Source organism: Notamacropus eugenii, chromosome 3 (genome assembly GCF_028372415.1).
Source record: "Notamacropus eugenii isolate mMacEug1 chromosome 3, mMacEug1.pri_v2, whole genome shotgun sequence".
Classification (NCBI taxonomy): domain Eukaryota; kingdom Metazoa; phylum Chordata; class Mammalia; order Diprotodontia; family Macropodidae; genus Notamacropus; species Notamacropus eugenii.
In genome coordinates, this window is record NC_092874.1 from 489,118,497 (window position 1) to 489,136,625 (window position 18,129).

An 18,129-nucleotide genomic window follows, 5' to 3' on the forward strand; every position below is an offset into this window, starting at 1 on the left:
AGCTGGGGCACCCCAGCCCTGGCTTGTGTCTCCTTTTGGTTGTCAGTGATGCTGGAGTCTATTGGGCCGGAGGCTAGCCTGGAGCCATGGGGCTGGGGGAGGCTTGGGGCCAATGGATGGGGGGAGGCCTGGCTTCCATTGGGTCTGACTGGAGCCATGGGGCTGGGGGAGGCTTGGGACCAATGGATGGGGGGAGGCCTGGCTTCCATTGGGTCAGAGGCTGGCCTAGAATCCATTGGGCCGGCCTGGGATCTGTTGGGTCAGAGGCTGTCCTGGGATCCAGTAGGCCAGGGGAGGCTTGGAGTCCACTGCACCCTCCCCATGCCTCCAGCACCACCTTGGCCTCAGCTTCAGGTTCTGTTTCAGAACACGTCTGGATGAGCTGAGGATGTTTCTGGAGAACGAGACGTGGGAGCTGTGCCCGGTCAAGTCCAGTTTCAGCATCTTGCAGCTCCATGTGAGTGTCAACCTGGCGCACGCAGATGGGGGTGCTCTTGTGATTGGGTCATGCGAGCTCACAGAATTGGGGGCACCCAGGTCCTTGGTTTAGCAAGACCCTGTGGGGTCCCTTCGCTCTGATGTGACCCCTGCAGAGAGAGGTGGGTGGGAGGGGCCAGGGAAGGCCAATAGCAGTGGTGACCAAGCTCCAGGTCCTTCCACAGGAATTCAAATTCATGGAGCAGTCCCGGTCCCCATCTGTGTCCCCGAGTAAGCAGCCCGCCTCTGCAGCGTCCTCGGCCGCCCCCACCTTGTTTGAACAATACTGCAGTGGGGGGAACCCCTTTGAGATCCAGGCCAACAGCAAGGATGAGGAAACTGAAGATGTCCTGGCTTCCAATGGGGTATGTGCGGGGCACTGGCCTGAGGTGCCTGTGGCAACCTCCCACCCCCACCCGCTGTGGTGACAGACCAGCCAGTGGTGGGGCCAGGATTCTAATTGGGGGCCTCCTCCCTCCTCCTCTCCCCTTCCTTGCTCTCCCTCCCTCTTTCATCCTTCCCACTGAGCCCTGACCCAGTGGGGCTCCCTGGGCTGGTGGGGAGGTTAGGGTCAGAGTTGGCTTTTGGGGTGGGGAGGAAGCAGCAGGGTATCTCCCAGGAGTGGCCAGAGCTCTCCCTCAGCCTCTACACTCTTTGCCCCCTTAGTATGAGTCAGATGAACCTGAGAAGAGTGCATACCAAGACTATGACAGCGACAGTGATGTCCCCGAGGAGCTGAAGCAAGACTATGTGGATGAGCAGACTGGGGACATCCCTGTGAAGAGGTAACTGGGCCTGGATGCAGATCCTGCCACAGGCACATGTCCTGGCTCTGGGACCCAGGGCTGAGCCCTCTTTCATGAGGCTCTTATTGGGCCAGGGTAAGAGAGTGTGTGTCCAGGGTCTTCCATGTGTAGGATGTGGCTGGGATGAGGGAGCCTCAAGGGGACCCCCCCCCACAAAAAACCAAGCTGCAGAAGCAGAGATCCTCACAAGAGCCCACCAGGCCTGAGATTGCTAGATGGTGTTGCCTCCTGGGCTGCCAGCTTGACATTTGGGTCCCATGGGCTCGTGTCCTGGGGTGTGGATGATTGCTGGTCAGATCTGGCTCTCTAACTGGGATGGTCCTTGTAGAGCCCTTCCTCCCTCCCTCCTCCTTTCTCTCCCTCCCTCCTCCCTTCTCTCCCTTGTCTCCTCTTGCTCTCCTAAGCCCTTCCCTTTCCCTTCTCTCTCTATCTCAGTGTTTCCCGAGAAACACTAAGGAGCCGAAAGAAATCGGATTACAGCCTGAACAAAGTCAATGCTCCGATCCTGACCAACACTACCCTGAACGTCATCCGGCTGGTTGGTGAGTCAGAGTGGGAGGCTGGGGCTGCTGCCCACCCTGACCCTCCTCCTGTGGTGGTCGGGAAGCTCAGGGATGATCCTGAAGAGCTCCAGGGGCCTAGGGGAGGCATCTTGTTGGCCTCGAGTTAGCGATGAGCTGTCTGTCCCACCAGCTGTGGCCCCCTCTTCGTCTTCTGGGGTCCTTCTGAGCATGGTGAGATCAGGTCATGGGTCAAGGGTCTCCCCTGCAGGAGGCCTGTGGCCGGGTGAGAGCCTAACTGTGGGGGTGGCCTCCTAGGGCTCAGTGTGGGCAGCTGGCCAGGCCTTGAGGAGTGGGCATTGCAGCAGTGATCCGTGGTTGTTGACCTGGGCAGGTCAGTGCCCTTGTCTTGTCCCTAACACAGCAGCACAAGGCTGCCACTTTCTGGGTTACCTGCTTGATTTCCAGACCTCAATTCCTTACCCTTGCTGGGTCTCACCCCTTGAGGGGGTGTGCCCTCATTCAAGCCTCTGGGCGCAGATGGACGGCCTTCTCAGGGATGCGGGGGCCTGTGTGGCCCCCAGCTGTTGACAGAGGCTCTGTGAGGCTGAGGGTGATGTTCCTGGTCAGTGTCATCTCCTAGGGGAGGAGTGTAATCTATGCTTGTTGATAGATTGATTGATTGGTTTTATCATTCCAAGGCCAAGAGGGGGTGGTGCATCCTCTCTGCCTCCATGCCTCCAGTGTGGTCCCACAAGGGGGGCTGTCACCCTTCTCTCCCCTGCTTTTTGCTGATGTTTCCAAAGAGTGTCACTGGCTGCTGCTGACCTCGCACCCTGCTGCCATTCCTTGGTCTGCCTTTGTCCACTTCCCCTTGACCCTTTTCTCCCTGGGGTCATCTATTTTTCTCTTTGTACATCAGAGCATCTTGTCAGGGCCTCAGAGTTCAGGACCCCTCCATTCTGTGACCTTGGAAATCCATCCTCCAGAAGTCTGGGGCTTGTGTGACCTTGGGGCCAGCCTTCTTCTCCTGGTTGGTCCCAACATCCCCAAGGCAGACTCAATTCCCAGGCCACTGTTGAAGCGCATGGAGATGCTCTGAATAGGGGAGGCCAGCCCAGCCACCAGACCTCACTACCCCCTTATTACCCAGCCTGGGTCTTTCAGGGGAGAGCAGGACCCACACAGAACTGGGTGAAAGAAAGGCATTTTGGAATGTCAGAGACTGGGACTGTAGAGGTGCTTCTCACCACCTTGGGTGTGAGTCCACCTTGGGTATGGTGGGAACGCTTCTTTGCGTCCTTGCACTTGGCCCTCAGCTGATGAGGACAGCAGAACTGCAGCTCAGTGAGGGAACCTGCTCATGTGTCTGTGGCCCTTGAGGTGGCCCCGTATTGGGCACCTTTGGTCCTTGGTACAAAGTGAGCAGAGGCAAAGCCAGGTCGCCAAAGCCATAGGGCATGCAGGCACATACCCTGTGCGCATACATTCTGTTTTCCGTCATCATACCTCTAATAGCCTGTTTAAAATGAAGCATACTGAAAGGTAACCACAAAGGAGCCCCTGTTTCCTATGCAGACCATAAGGAGACAACAGTTTCTCGTGCTCAGGCATCTCCCACCCAGCCCCCGTTATTCTGATGCCCTGTTGTTGCACTGGAAATGGTATCATCCTAGACACCCCCAGAGCTCCCCAAAGGCCATCTCTGGGCCAGCCTGGCCAGGCCTAGAGCAGCCCCACAGAAATCTGCTTTCTCCATGTCTGTTATAGACCGGGTTTTGTAAACCTTGGGGTTTGGGTGACTTTTGGGCCCAGGTGTGCTTGGGGTCAGGGCCCGAGCCCCTCGGGGTCCCCCAGGCCAACAGGTCTCTGACCAGCAGTGCCTGTCAGTCTGGGGGGAGCAAACTGTGAGCATTGAAGGAGGCGGGAGACAGGATGATAAGCAACTCCGTTTATTCAGCTGAAAGCCAGGGTTTATAAAGGCTGTAACCACAATCACATGCAGGCTGAGCTCATCCCATTACTTCACCATCTCAAGACTATCCCACGTCCTTACTCCCGCAGTAAGTAACGAAGCTTATCTTGTTTCTGAAGCTAGTTTCTGGGTTCCCAGGCCCAGTTGTAACTTTACTGTACAGAACATCAGGTTCCAGGGTCATGGAGAACTCTGCCAGGGTTTGAGTAAGCACAAGTCCCACGGGAACAGGCTTTGCCGCAGCTATGGCCTTGCTCACGGGATTCGCACCCCCCTGGGCCCTCTACACTGGTGGGCAGGTTCCCCAGGCAACCCGTGATCCTTGGGAGCTGGACATAGCAAAAGTCAGGCCTGTTGCTCCTGGGTGGGAGGCCCTCCCTTGGAGTAGGGGGGATGCTGCTGCAGCTCTCAGGCACTGGCTAGCGGGCCAGGGGAAGGTGGATGCCTGAGCATGAGACGCCGTTCCTAAAAGGGACATTTCACCTTAGTTTCTGAGCAGGTGAGGAGAGTGTGTAGAAGGGTGAGAGGAGGCAGCTTCACTGTCTCTGACCTTGGGGTCAGCTCTGTGGAGCCTCTGATGCAGTCCACTTCCTCCTTTCTGCTTTCTCATTCTGGGATCACTTTTGGAAAGGAGCCATTTGAGGAGTCTAGCTCTTGCTGGTGGTGCCCCCTCCCCCTGTCCCAAGGATTTCCATCGTCTGCCAAGCCCTCCTGGCTGGAGGACCCAAGCTCCTCAGGTCCTGCCCTGAAGGAGGGGGTGGGACGTCCTCCCAAGACTTCAGGGCTCCAAGGTCAGGATTTCTCCTTTGTGAGTAGGTAATTTGGGGGTGCTCAGGTCAAGTCAACAGCATTTATTCAGTTTTATTTTTATAAAAATAAGATTTATTGGGGCAGCTAGGTGCGGTGAATAGAGCCCTGGCCTGGAGTCAGGAGGACCTGAGTTCAAATTTGACCTCAGACACTTGACACTAGCTGTGTGATCTTGGGCAAGTCACTTAACCCTGATTGCCTCACCTCTCTCCTCCAAAAAAAAATTATTTTGAAGTTTAAAAAAAGTAAGTTTTTTAATGAACAGAAATCTCTTTTCTTTCCCTGCCACTCCCTCCCCACCCCAGATCCCATAACAGGCAGAATTGAGCAAGACCCGCTCCTTCTTTGGCCGTGTCCAAATGTGTGTCCCATTCTGCACCCAGGGGTCCAGATGCTTGGTCCTGGGCCGCAGGGCCAGAGCCGGTCGTTGCTTAGATCTTGGGGTTCTTGTCCAGACGCACCTCCCCGCCCCTGACTGGTTCTACACCTTTACCCTTCAGTGCTTTATAGAAGTCCCCAACATTCTAGTGTGAGGGGCACTCCTCTGCATCAGGCCAGGCAGTTCTTCCCAGGGCCCTTTGCTCCATCCCATTCAGGGACTACAACTCTGTGACCACTCAGGGGCCTGGGCGTCTTCTCTCTCCAGCTCTCTCCCCTGCTCTACCCATGTAAAATAGGGACACCTGGGCTCCTCCCTGCAGGGTGGTGGTGAGGCTCCTGCATGGCCAAGCACAGAGCAGGCTTCATCGATGCTTGTTTCCTTCCTCCTTGCTGCTGGTTGCACACCTGCCTGCTGGCCCCTATGGCACAGGAGGAGATACATGTTTTTACCACTCTTTTCTCCCACCAGTGGCCCTGGAATCACACTTTTCCCTGGTCCAAGGTCAGAGATTGTATCAGGCCAGTGCAGCAAGGGGCCGTGCTGCCCCAGGCCCTATCACATAGAGGAGGAAACAAGCTTATGGAGGGGGCCTTAACCCAGGCCGTGGGCAGGATCTGCTGTTGGGGGGATGTTCAGAACTGAGTCAGACCTCTCCGTACAGGGAGGCCCCTCAGGGCTCGCCGTCAGAGAGTCCATCTCCCTGTCTTTGTTCTGGGTCGTTGGGCTCTTTGGACTCCCTGGCAGGAGGCTGGTTGTGTCTTCCCACACCTCTTCCAGAGAAAGAGCTCCTCTGGATATGTGGAAAGGTGGCGGCCAGGTCAGTGTGTGGAGGGCCTGGGACCTGGCTCACAGGGGGCCTTGACCACAGCCTGGCTGTCCTTGCAGGGAAATACATGCAGATGATGAACATGCTGAAGCCCATTGCCTTCGACGTGGTCCACTTCATGTCGCAGCTCTTTGACTACTACCTCTATGCTGTCTACACCTTTTTTGGCCGCAATGACTCGGTGAGTCTGGCTGGAACAGGTGGATGATGTGGTGAGCCAGATGTGCCTGTGTGTGTGGGGGAAGGGGGTGGCCAAAGGATGGCAGCCATATCCTCCCAGGGGCTCCCCTCAGATGTGACTCTGGGGGTCCCAGAGAAGGAAGTCAGGAGGAGAAGTGATGTGTGTGCTGTGTCCTTCCTGTGATGCGGATTGGGCCACATGGTGTGTATGTGCATGCATGTGTGCATGTATGCCTGTGAGTGGGAATGTATATGTGGTGTGTGCTCGTGTGTGTGTGTGTGTGTGTGTGTGTGTGTGTGTGTGTGTGTGTGTGTGCATGTGTGTATGATGGTGGTAGCCTCTCTCCCCCCATCTCCCATCCCCCTGGTCAGCCTCACTGTGCCTCCCCCATTCTTCACCCCAGGAGTTCCATTTGTGCATGAGTATGTGTGTGTGTGGAGGAGGGCAGCATGCACACAGGACAGTGGCAGGTGTAGGACCTGTTTGGCAGTGTCCCCTAGTTCAGGGCCTCTTGGGGGTTCCACTGGAGCCTGCCTTCAGAGGGCTGTGTGTGCATCTGTGTGTGTATGCATGTGTGTCTATGTGTGATCAGTGGGACCCTGCTCTCTCTTTCAGCTGGAGTCAACAGGCCTAGGCCTCAGCAGCAGCCGCCTACGGACAACACTGAATCGAATCCAGGAGAGCTTGATTGACCTGGTAAGGGGCCCCAGGAAGCAGTGTCCACTCCCCTACTTGATGTGGGGAAGTGGGCCCTCCACCCATCTCCACAGGATTGGGAGTGGAAGTCAGTTGCTCTGGCAGACTTGCTAAACGCAACCCTCGCCTTAGCCTGGAGAGCCTTGCACCCCCAGGGTGAGCATCACCTGAACTCGAGCTGTCTTTTGGGGGCCTTCTTGAGTGCAATGCTTGCCATGATCATACCTCATGTTGCCAGAGCCCTCAGACTAAGGGAGACCAGGGGTGTTGGGCGACTGTGTCCCCATTTTACAGGTGAGAGATCTGAGGCCCAGGCTGGCAGGACCTAGGAGGAGGAGGAGTGCCGGTGTCCTCCCCACCCTGACTGGTGTTTCTCCCCTGAGATACAGCTTGGCCACGTGTGTCAGGCCAGACCTTGCCTTTGTTTGTATGGGTTGGAGTGGAGTGAGGGCTGGTTGGGTGATGCCCCTTAGATTATGAGGGCCTCTGGAGCTAGAAGCCTCCCTCCCGGACCTCAGTTTCCTTATTTGAGGAGGGTATGCATATGGAGGAGCAGTTAGTATCAGGCCTGGGATAAGGCCCTTGGGGCCAGGGCAGGAAGGGCCCAGAAGGCCACCACGAGGAGCACTTTGCAGTCTTGGGCAGGGTTGTGTTTTCTGGTCACTGTCTACAGCTGGTCAGGGCCTTTGAGGGTATCTCTGCCTCTGGACCCAGTGAGCTATGTGCTTTGGTTCTGGCCCCCCTGCTTACCTGGCACTGCACGTGGTTGGCTGGGCCACTGACTGGAGAGGGATTTCTCTATGTCCATTCTCAGTGTTGCTCCCTGGGTCAGTCCCAGGGAGTAAGCCCCCCCAGCCCCCTGCTGGGCCCTGGGCCTCCTCTTCCTCTTCTGCCTCTAGTGCCTGGCCTGTGGTGGACTGCTGGATTCCTGCTTCTCCCACTGCATCCCCTCCCAGGCTTTCAGGGCCAGACTCCTTCACACCCCTGAGGTATCTCTGAGCAGAGAGGCCTCAGGCTGTGATCTGGGGTGAGGTTGGCCTCTTGTCAAGCCTCCTGTCTAGAGAGCCTGGCCTCAGCAGAACCACAAGTTCCTTCCCCCGTCCCTGACCCTAGTGGACTGTCCCAAGCCTTTGTGCTGGCCACAACTCCGAGTCTTTCAAAGCCATTTGTCTTCTGCTGCCTCCCTGGACATCGCTTCCCAGGGCTCTCTCAGACTGTCCCTTCATCATCCTCTTCCTAGGCCACAGTTTGTTTGTCCAGCACCCTGGACATTCCTGCAGATTCTGCAAAAAGCTGCTCAATTCGGAATCAGTTCAATTCCAAGTGTTTTACACACTTAGATGGGGAAAGAAATCTGTCTTACCCTACAGGAAAATAGGAAGGGGATAAGAGAAGGTGGCAGGGGGAGTGCTGACAGAAGAGAGGGAGGATTGGGGGAGGTCCAAATCAGAAGCAGAACACTTGACTCAAGAGAATCAGATAAATGGGAGAGGGGCTAGGATGGAGAGAAATACACTTATCGTTAACTCTGAAAACATTTTACAGCAAGTTTCTCTGACAAAGGCCTCTCCCTCTGCATTTCTCAAATATGTAGAGAATGGAGTCAAATTTATAGAAATAAGAGCCATGTATGAACAGGCAGTTTTCAGATGAAGTAATCAGAGCTATCTATAGTCATAGGAGAAAGTGCTCTAAATCACTATTTTAGAGAAATGAAAATTTAAATACCTCACACCTATCAGACTGGCTAATATGACAGAAAAGGAAAATGATAAATGCTGGAGAAGATGTGGGAAAATTGGCACACTACTCATGGTTGGTGGAGTTCTGAACTGATCCAACTATTCTGTAGAGCAATTTGAAACTGTGCTCAAAGGGCTATAAAATTGTGCATACCCTTTGATCCAGCAATACCACTGCTAGCCCTGTATCCCAAAGAGATCATGAAAAAGGGAAAAGGAGCCATATGTACAAAAATATAGCAGCTTTTTTTGTGGTGGCAAAGAACTGGAAATGGAATGGATGCCCATCATGGGTGATGGCCGAACAAGTGTTATGTGATTGTGATGGAATGTTATTGTGCTGGAAGAAATGACTAACAAGATGCTCTCAGAAAAACCTGGAAAGACTTACATGAACGGATACAGAATGAAATAAGTAGAACTAAGAGAACATTATGTACAGTAACAGCAATATTATATATGATGATCAACTGTGAATGACTTAGCTCTTCTCAGCAGGGACAATTCTGAAGGACTTATGATGAAAAATGCCTTCCATCTCCAGAGAGAGAACCAATGGGGTCTGAATACAGATCAAAGCACACTTTTTCTTTATTTTTCTGGGATTTTTTTGTCTGTGTTTTCTTTCACAACATGACTAACATGGAATTATCTTTCTTGTGACTGCACATGTATAACCTATATCAAATTGCTTAATGTCTTTTGGAGGAGGGAGGTAAAAAATTTGGAAATCAAAAACTTTTTAAAAAGAATTTTAAAAATTGAGCCTCCTTCTAACCCTCCTGCCTGTCTCACCACTCCTCAGTCTTCTGGGCTAGACCTTCAGCCAGGTATGCTCCCACTGACTTGGGGGTGTCCTCCACAACTGTCCTGGGCTACAAATAGAAATGGAAGCCACCAAAGTGGACAGAAGCATCCCTGCAGGTGTATGTTGACCTAGAAAATCACATTAATGTTAGCTATGTTCTATTGCATTTTTATTTATGTTGTTAAATATTTTGTAATTAATTTTAAACTGGATGCACCTCTGCTCTATACTATTTCTCTTGGTGATCTCATCAGTTCCCGTGGATTCATTTATGCAGATGATTCCCAGGTCAATTTATTCAGCCCTAACCTCTCTGCTGACCTCCTGTCTCACATTTCCAACTGCCTTTCAGATATCTCAAACTGGATGTCCAGTATACATCTTACACTCAATATGTCCAAAATAGACCTCATTATCTTTTCCTGTAAACCTTTCCCTGCTCCTGCTTTCCCTATTACTGTCATGGACACACCCATCCTCCCAGTCCTCTAGGCTCACAACTAGGAGTCATCCTAGACTCCTCACTCTCTTTCACTCCCAGATCCAAGATGGTACCAAGGCCTGTTGATTTCACCTCTGCAGCATCTCTGGTTGATTTCACCTCTGCAGCATCTCTTGCTGATTCCACCTCTGCAGCATCTCTGATCAATTTCACCTCTTCAGCACCTCCTGCTGATTCCACCTCTGCTGCATCTCCTGCTGTTTTCACCTCTGCAGCACCTCTGGTCAATTTCACCTCTGCAACAACTCTTGCTGATTCCACCTCTGAAGCATCTCTGTTCAATTTCGCCTCTTCAGCACCTCCTGCTGATTTCACCTCTGCTGCTTTACCTCTTCAGTATCTCTCTTTGGATGCTGCCACTTCACTGGGGCAGGCACTTATCTCTTCACACCTGGATTGTTGCAATAGTTGCTGGTGGTGAGGTGGAGGTGAATGCCTGCCTACTGTCTCTTCCCTCTCCAGTTCATCTTCCCTTCAGCTACCAAAATGATTTTCCTAAAGTTCAGATCTGACCATGTTACACATATCTCTCCTCAGTCAACTCCAGGGGCTCACTGTAGCCTCTAAGGGCACATACAAATTGGGCTGCTTGTCATTTAAAGTCATTTTTAACCTTAACCCCTTCTAATTCTTTAGTCTCCTTACGCCTTCCTTCCTGACACAGTCTTTCATCCAGTGACTCTAGCGTCTTGGCTTGTCCTTACATAGCACCCTCTATATCCCAACTCTAAGCATATTCTCTGGCTGCCTGGAATGGCCTTCCTCCTCCTCTCCACCTCCTGGCGCCCCCGCTTCGTGGTCCTCCACAGTCTGGGTACCTTCCCACTGAGACTTTCCCCAGTTTGGTAGCCCGCCTGTGACCTATCTGTCCATAGATATTTGCATGACTTTTCCCCTGCTACAGGGAAAGCTCCTCACGGGCAGGGACTGTCTTCTGTCTTTCTTTGTGTCCCCAGGGCTTTGCATGGTTTCAGGCAAACACTAGGTGATTAATAGATGCCTGTGACCTGACTTCCCTTTCTGTAGACTGTGACCTTTCATCCTGAGGCCAGGTTGCCTCCCAGTCTTCTTGTCAATTCTCCCTGGATTCTTGTGGGTTATCAGTATACTTGGACTTACCAAACCCTGCTCCCCTTTTCTCCTTTTTAGGAGATTTCTTTAAAAGCTGAATCTCTTGTCTGGCTCCTCTATTTGTGGAGGTGTTGGAAGGAGTAAGTGCTTGTTGCATTGAGTCTAACATTGATTTGGAGTCAGAGGACCTGAGTTCAAATTCTGGGCTTCCCTGTTACTGAGCAGACAGCAGGCATGACCCTGGAGTTGATGAGGAGGGCTCAGGGCAGCTCAAAGCGTGTGCAGGGCTCATGACTCCCTGAGTCACCACTACCTGTTCTGGGCTTCAAAGCACTCTAGGCAACTGCTTCACCCTCCTCTTGGAGCATGACTTGGGACAGGGTGGGCCCAGGCCATCTACTGTTGGGGTGGGGTTTGGGGGCAGAGGAGTCAGCTTTGAGGTCTCAGAGTGAGACTTTATTGTTGTCCAAATGGTGTGTGTTTAAGAGAACAGATGGACTGGGTTTGTGGTAGTGTTTGATGTGTGAACTAAGTTTATTCGCCAGGGAAACTGTTCCAGACTTTGAATGTCTCTTGCGTTGGGCTCCTGCTCATCACCTCTCCTGGTGCAGTGTGGGTTAAGCAGCAGACCCCTCCCAGGGCTCACCATCTCTGCCTTCTTTCCTTTCCTAACCTAAAAGACCCAGCCCAGGCCAGTCCTGGGCTTTCCCTGGCTCTGCCCTTGACCCCTGGGCCTTCACGTAGGTCCCCCCCTCCTCCTAGGGGCTTGTGGCACTCCTCCTCCTCCAGGAAGCCTTCTTTGATCTCCCTCCCCCCCCCCCCCCCCCCACTTAGTAGGGCCTTCTCTATTTTCACATTCCAATCTTTACTGCTTGGTGTGTTTTGTGTGCCCCCTCCTAACCTGTTTCTGGCATGTGCGTGCATCCTTGTACACACAGACACACACAGACACAGATACAGATACATACACAGACATGTGCGCGTGCGCACACACACACACACACACACGCCTCCCCCCTTCCCCCCCCCCCAGCTGGTGTCTGCCTCAGGGAGTCAGGCATGGTGCTCTCTGCACTGACCCCGGGCCCTTCGTCCTGCATGGCGGCTCCTCAGGAGCATGCTGCTGTTGGGGAATTTTTGGGGACACCTTTGACTCAGGAGGGTCGGGCTGAGACTGTGGCCGGCCAGGGGGGACCCTGACGCATGGTGGGACTTGTCTTCTTTCAGGAGGTTTCCACAGACCCCTCTGGCGCCCTCACAGCGGGTGAGGAGAGGAAGGAGAAGGTGCCGAGCCCACACCTCAGTCACCTCGTGGTCCTGACATCTGGGGACACACTCTATGGACTGGCAGAGAGGGTTGTTGCCACGGAGTCCTTGTAAGTGCCTTGGGAGCTGGCTGGCTGGGCCTCCTTGCCTTGGGGCTCTAAGCCTGCCCTGTTGAGGCAAGGGTCTATTGCTAGGTCCTCCTGGAAGCCCCCCCAACCCCAAACAGACACAGAGACCTTGGCCCATTCTCCTGGCTGCAGTGCTGGCCCCCTTCCCTCTCCACATCCAGGGTCTGGCCCAGTGCATGGGTGAAAAGAATGACTTCCTGGCTGTGTTCCTGGGAGGTTTGTCCTCGGGCATGTGTCAGGGGGCAAACCCCAGAGATGTCTTTGGGCCTAGACTGGACAGGCTGGCATGCAGAGAGTGCAGGCTTCCCCCCACCAGAGGGAGTGCTCTTCTCTCCTCAGGGCAGGGCCTTGGGGCCATCAATGTGGAGAAAAACTCAATCCAAACAGCCAGGCCTGTTTTTAGTTCAGTTTTTCAGATGATGCAGAGAGGGTGCTTACAGGTGGGCGTGGCTGGGTGCTGATTCTTAGAAGCGCACATGGGGAGGGAAAGTCTCCCAGGTGTGGGGAACAGCCAGTGCAAAGGTCTGGAGGGAGGAAACAGATGTCAGGTCCAGGGACAGCCCTTGCCCAGGCCAGCAGAGTGGGGGATTTTTAGGACCCCCCTCAGGGCTTCCTGTCTGGGAATGTGGTCATTTTGCTCCCCATTTAGAGACTGGGTTCTTCCTCCCTCCTTTGTTCTTTCTTCCCTCCTGTCCACCCTTCCCCTTCCCCCTCCCTCTCCCCTCTCTCTCTTCCTCCTCCCCTTCCCCTTCATTCCCCCCGCCCCCAGGGTCTTCCTGGCTGAGCAGTTTGAGTTTTTGCAGCCGCACCTGGATGCGGTGATGCCTGCTGTCAAGAAGCCCTTCCTGCAGCAGTTTTACTCTCAGGTGAAAGGTTCTTTCCTGGATCTCCCACCCCTTGTCTTGGGGAGGGGCATCAGGGAGGTTGTGGCAGCTCACCCTTCTCCCCAAATATAAACAGGATACCCCAAGTCCAGGGTGTCCTGGTGGTTCAGCTGGTGACCCGAGGACAGGAGCCGACCCTTGTGAAGTGGATGATGGGACAACATCAACAGCAGCTACCTGCCAGCCCCTTCCTGACTGTGCCATTGGCAGTCATTGCTGGCAGAGCTTGCTGGTGGTCTCCAATACACATAGCGCCCCTAGGGCTTCCTCTGTGGAGGAGGTTTTCGGCCCCTCTACCCTCTTCCCTGGCCCACAGGAATGGCCTCCAGGCTCACCTGGAGCCCTCTGGGGTGACTGCATGTCTGGGGGGGTTGGTGAAGTCTAGGTGCTTACTGAGCCCTTCTCACTTCTGGGAGCTTGGTCTTAGACGGTGTCGACTGCCAGCGAGCTGCGCAAGCCCATCTACTGGATTGTGGCAGGGAAAGCGATTGACTATGAACAGATGCTTCTCCTGATGGCCAATGTCAAGTGGGATGTGAAGGAGATTATGTCCCAGCACAACGTCTATGTGGACACTTTACTGAAAGTGAGTACTGGGAAGGGGACTTACAATGCCTGGGCTCAGATCCCGGACGGTCATTTTAGAGCTTCCCCTTCGCCTTGTCCTGGAGGCTGAACCAGATGGAGAAGTTCTGACTGAGCCTGCTGTAAGGAGGTGGGGGAGATCCTGGTAGCCCCTGGGGAACGAAACCCAGAGCCTGGGGGCCTGGGGACTGGCCCAGAGTTTGCTTTGTTTTGTGGGGGGAGAAAAGTCTTATTACTTCCTTGGACATGGCTCTACTGAGCGCCAGTTCTGGCCAGCCAGGTAGGGCGTAGCAAAGAAGGGCCCAGGGTCTGCTGGTACCTGGCTCTGCCCCTGGGTGCTGGCCATGTATGTGAAGGGAGTCCAGCATCCAGATAGTGCTTAGATATCCCTCCCTCCCCTCCAATCCTCTCCCCTCCCCTTCACCCTATATCCTCCCTCCCATGGGGGTCAATCTCCAGGGCCTGACTGGGCTCTGTTACTGCTCCTGGGCTGCTCTTGGCTCTGAGAGTTCCTTGCCCTGGATCACTGTCAGTAAGAGTAGGACCCAGAAGGGAGGTGGCCTTGGTGCCCACCACTAGCCCTCCAGCGGCTCCTCAGCCACAGTGTTGGGATTGGGGGCGGGGGTGGTGAAGTTGGGCTTGCTGGGGCAGCCCACCTTTGGTGCCAGACAAAGCCTTGGAAGGCGGACACTTGAGCACCATCCAGTGACAGCCCCAGAGCTCTTTGTTCTTTGGGCCTTGGGCCAGGAAGCAGCTGCCTGGGGGTCCTCTCTTCTCTCCGTTGAAATGGGCTAGCTCACATGTATTAGACCCCACCTCAGGAACAGAAGTGTATGAAAATGTGTTTGAGGTCATTCTCTCAGGAAGAGCCAGAGGTTACACTGGCCCAGCTGTCTGGTGTCACCAAAGGCCACAGGCGGGGATTGGCACCAGCCCTGCCACCATGCTCCTACTCCCCAGGCCAGCCTACCTTTCTGCTCCATGGGGGTTCCAGTGTGGCCTTTGTTGTCTTGTTAGGAGTTTGAGCAGTTTAACCAGCGGCTGACTGAGGTATCAAAGAGGGTCCGAATCCCCCTGCCTGTGTCCAATATACTGTGGGAGCACTGCATCCGCCTGGCCAACAGGACCATCGTGGAGGGGTGAGCAGACTGATTGAAGGGGCCCAAGCAGCGCCCTGGGGTGGGGGCACCAGAGCCCCTCCTGGACCCTCCCCCTGGGAAAACTCCACCTTTGTCCCTGACTTGGGTGAGCCTGGGGCCCCAGAAGTGTTGGATCCTAGACTGTGCTCTGTGTGTGGCTTCCTGAGACCACTGGGGTTCCAGAAGTCTTGGTGCACTCAGCACCTTGAGAATGTTTCCGAGCAACGGCGGGGATCACATCTCATCTTAGGGACCCCCATTGAGTTGGGAACAGTTGTGCAGGATAATGGCACCAACCCCACAAGAAATCCCTGATTCCTCATGCTCTTTCCATGACAGGAGACCTGGTGGTGGCAGAGGGACCCTATGGAGAGAGTGTACTGGAGACCCAGAGCTGTGATCTGCTCCGGTGGAGGGATGGCCCACACTGGAATGACAGGCCCGGGGGGAAACTTAGGAAAAGTCACCTTTCCTAGGCTCCCTAGGGAGCTTCCCAGAAATGCATTAGGAGCAGTAGATTGCCCTCTAGGAGGCTGCTGCCCCCTGTGCCATCCTGGGCACCTGTGAACCCCAGCCATAAGACAGAGAGGCCAGGCCGAGGCTCAGGCAGGGGTCACTGCCAACTCTGGCCAGGAGGATGGGAGTCCTGGGGTGCCATTTCTTCCCTCCCCTGCCCTTCTCCATTACCATCAACACTCCATATCTGTTCTGTTACCAGTTACGCCAATGTGAAAAAGTGCAGCAACGAAGGCCGGGCCTTGATGCAGCTCGACTTCCAGCAGTTCCTCATGAAACTGGAGAAGCTGACGGATGTCAGGCCCATTCCCGACAAAGAGTTTGTGGAGACCTACATCAAAGCCTACTATCTGACCGAGAATGACATGGAGCGCTGGATCAAGGAGCACAGGGTAGAGCGAAGCAGGGCTGGGTGGGCAGTCAGGATAGAGCTGGTGGGAGGGCCAGGAGGGCCAGAGCAGAGTCAGGACGGGGCAGGGTGGTCATGATGGGGCCAGGTGGTCAGGATGGAGCCAGCGGGAGGGCCAGGATGGCCAGAGTGGTCAGCCTTGGGCCCATGCCAATCTGTTACACCAGAGGGCTGACAAGTCAGATGGGAGCCTCTGAGATGCCCCCCAGGGTGGTGCAGCGACTACTCTGGCCTCATGAGCTTGGGTGGAGGTACGGGCACAGCCTCAGAAAACGTAGGCCTGGCCATGTCCCTTGGTGCGTGCAGATGCGGTGGCTCTAGGCTGATTCTGGCTACACGGAAGATTTCTAAGGAGGGGTCTGGGCCCTTCCTCACTGGCCTGCCCTGACCCTTCACCAGTCCTCAGGAATGAGGATGGGAATGACTGACCCACTGACCTAGAACTGCTCCAGCCTCTCTCACCTACTTCTCCTAACCAACACATCTGGGGATTGGTGCTGTTTTTACCCATTTCACAGAACAGAAAACAGGCAGGCAGCAGTGAAAGGACTGGCCTGGGATCTGTATCTGAGGCAGGGCTAGAATGAGGGTCTTCCTGATCCCAAGTCTGGCGGTTTCTGTGTTAGCCTTAAGCTGGGTTCAGTTTTTGTCCCTCTCTGGGAGCGCTGGGGAAAGCTGTTTCTCATCTGAGATGTTCATTGTTTTCTGTCTCTGGACTCTTTCTTATGATGAGCTGCTTGTGGAATGTCTGAGGATGAATTTTCCCAGACTCTGGAAGTGCTTTTTCTTTGCATTGTCCCACTAAGGATGGAAGGCCCTGCATCTTGGGCAGCTCAGTCAGTCCCACTGTGGGCCCACAGACCCTGGCCGGCCTCCTCTTGGGGCCCATGCTGGGGGACTGTGTGTGTCATCCTTTTGGCTGCCAGTGCCAAGGGCACCCTTCCCTGCTCCCAGAATACCCAGGAGAGTGACCTCTGCCTTGGGTGGGAGGAAGTGACCTTCCTCCTTTGGATGGTACTGTTATGGGGGCCCTTTCCCCCTTCTCTATGCACCCCCAATATCGCTAACAGGAGAGGCGTGTTCTCTATCTGAGGTACAGTTTTAGGGCAGACCCCCCCAGACCCCTTTTAGGACACAGAGCGGAGTTAAGGCCTGGCTTGTTTGCTGCCCCACAGAGGGGCCCCTATGTTTTGGAGATATCTGTGCATGCTGGTTCGTTTTGATGCTTAAGCAGTACGTGTCCAGTGAGGATGCTTCCAGATGATGCTTTCCTGGCAGATTCTGTCAGGACAGCCGTCTATTGGGAGGGATGGATGTTCAGATGGTGGCTCCCATCATGTAGGAACCTGGCTTTTGGATCCTGTGGGGACAAACTTCCTCCAAGTCTTTGGGTGTCAGTTGTCCCTTGGAGAAGAGGGTCCTTGGGGAGCCTCAGGGGGAATGCCTGGCACAACCAGACTGGGCTCTCACAGCTCCCGCCCTCAGCCTTTGCTCTAGTCTGACCCAGGGTCCTGGGGCCCATCCTGTCTCTGAAATCTGATGCTTCTGTCCTCTCTCTCGGTCTAGGAGTACTCCTCCAAACAGCTGACCAACCTGGTGAATGTGTGCCTGGGCTCTCACATCAACAAGAAAGCGCGGCAGAAGCTCCTGGCAGCCATAGATGACATTGACCGGCCCAAGAGATAGTGAGCCAGTGGGCGTAGACCTCCCTTCTTCCTCCCTCCTTTCCCTCTTCCCTTCCTCCCTTGTGCTGATCCCCAGCAGGCATCAGGCATCCGGTGCTTTTGGGGACAATACTGGACATGTCCTTTCTGGCCAGAGGGAGGCCCCTTACTTATGCTATGCCCTCAGGGGACTGATACCCTGTGGATGCCCAGTCTCATGGTTGTGCTCCTCCCCTGAAATGATTTCACTTTGTTGTACTATTGTTACGTGGTTTCAGTTGTCTGTTTTGCAGGAGAGCACACAGGAATGCACACTTTCTCTTATCCTCGTGGGCCTGCGGGTCGGCCTGGCGGGGATGGTGGGCTCTCTGATTATGGTGCATGGCGCCCTCTGTGGGCTTGGCTCTCCAGGCTCAGCTGCAGAATGAAAGATGACCAATTATGAGCGCTAATAAATGTTGTACACTGATGCTGCTGCCTCCTGAGGCTCCTTTCCCCATCTTGAGTCTGGGAGAAGCAGATTTGGGTTTGGAGCTGCGTGTTTGTCCTTGCTTGCTTCTACTGGTGGGGAGGCTCAGGGTGCATGAGCTCTCTGGGGTGCTTGACCCCTCATCTTGAGTCTTGCTTGGGTTGCCATTGGCGCCTCTGGGCTGGTAGCCTGCCCCATTAGCTGACCAACTAGACGTATATGTCATATGTGTGTGTGTCTGTGACTCTGGCCTTGGGGCCAGTGTTGAGAGAGGGGGGCCTCAGGCCAACTCT

At 54.4% G+C, this 18,129-nt stretch overlaps 1 protein-coding gene across 4 annotated transcripts in view; it reads left to right on the forward strand.

The window, feature by feature from the left end:
* The window catches only part of VPS50 (VPS50 subunit of EARP/GARPII complex), a 54,456-nt gene extending 36,619 nt beyond the window's left edge, over window positions 1–17,837 (forward strand). For 3 of the 4 annotated variants that reach the window (XM_072599300.1, XM_072599301.1, XM_072599302.1), the window contains 12 exons: window positions 367–457; window positions 663–842; window positions 1,144–1,262; window positions 1,719–1,825; window positions 5,836–5,957; window positions 6,573–6,653; window positions 12,004–12,152; window positions 12,940–13,036; window positions 13,482–13,640; window positions 14,657–14,778; window positions 15,497–15,686; window positions 17,270–17,837. In XM_072599300.1, the coding sequence (XP_072455401.1) occupies window positions 367–457; window positions 663–842; window positions 1,144–1,262; window positions 1,719–1,825; window positions 5,836–5,957; window positions 6,573–6,653; window positions 12,004–12,152; window positions 12,940–13,036; window positions 13,482–13,640; window positions 14,657–14,778; window positions 15,497–15,686; window positions 17,270–17,389 (1,537 nt within the window). In that variant the 3' untranslated portion in view covers window positions 17,390–17,837. Of the gene's footprint in view, window positions 1–366; window positions 458–662; window positions 843–1,143; window positions 1,263–1,718; window positions 1,826–5,835; window positions 5,958–6,572; window positions 6,654–12,003; window positions 12,153–12,939; window positions 13,037–13,481; window positions 13,641–14,656; window positions 14,779–15,117; window positions 15,687–17,269 lie in introns of all 4 variants that reach the window. The other variant, XR_011964867.1, reaches the window with a different exon arrangement.
* The last annotated feature ends 292 nt before the right edge of the window (window positions 17,838–18,129 follow it).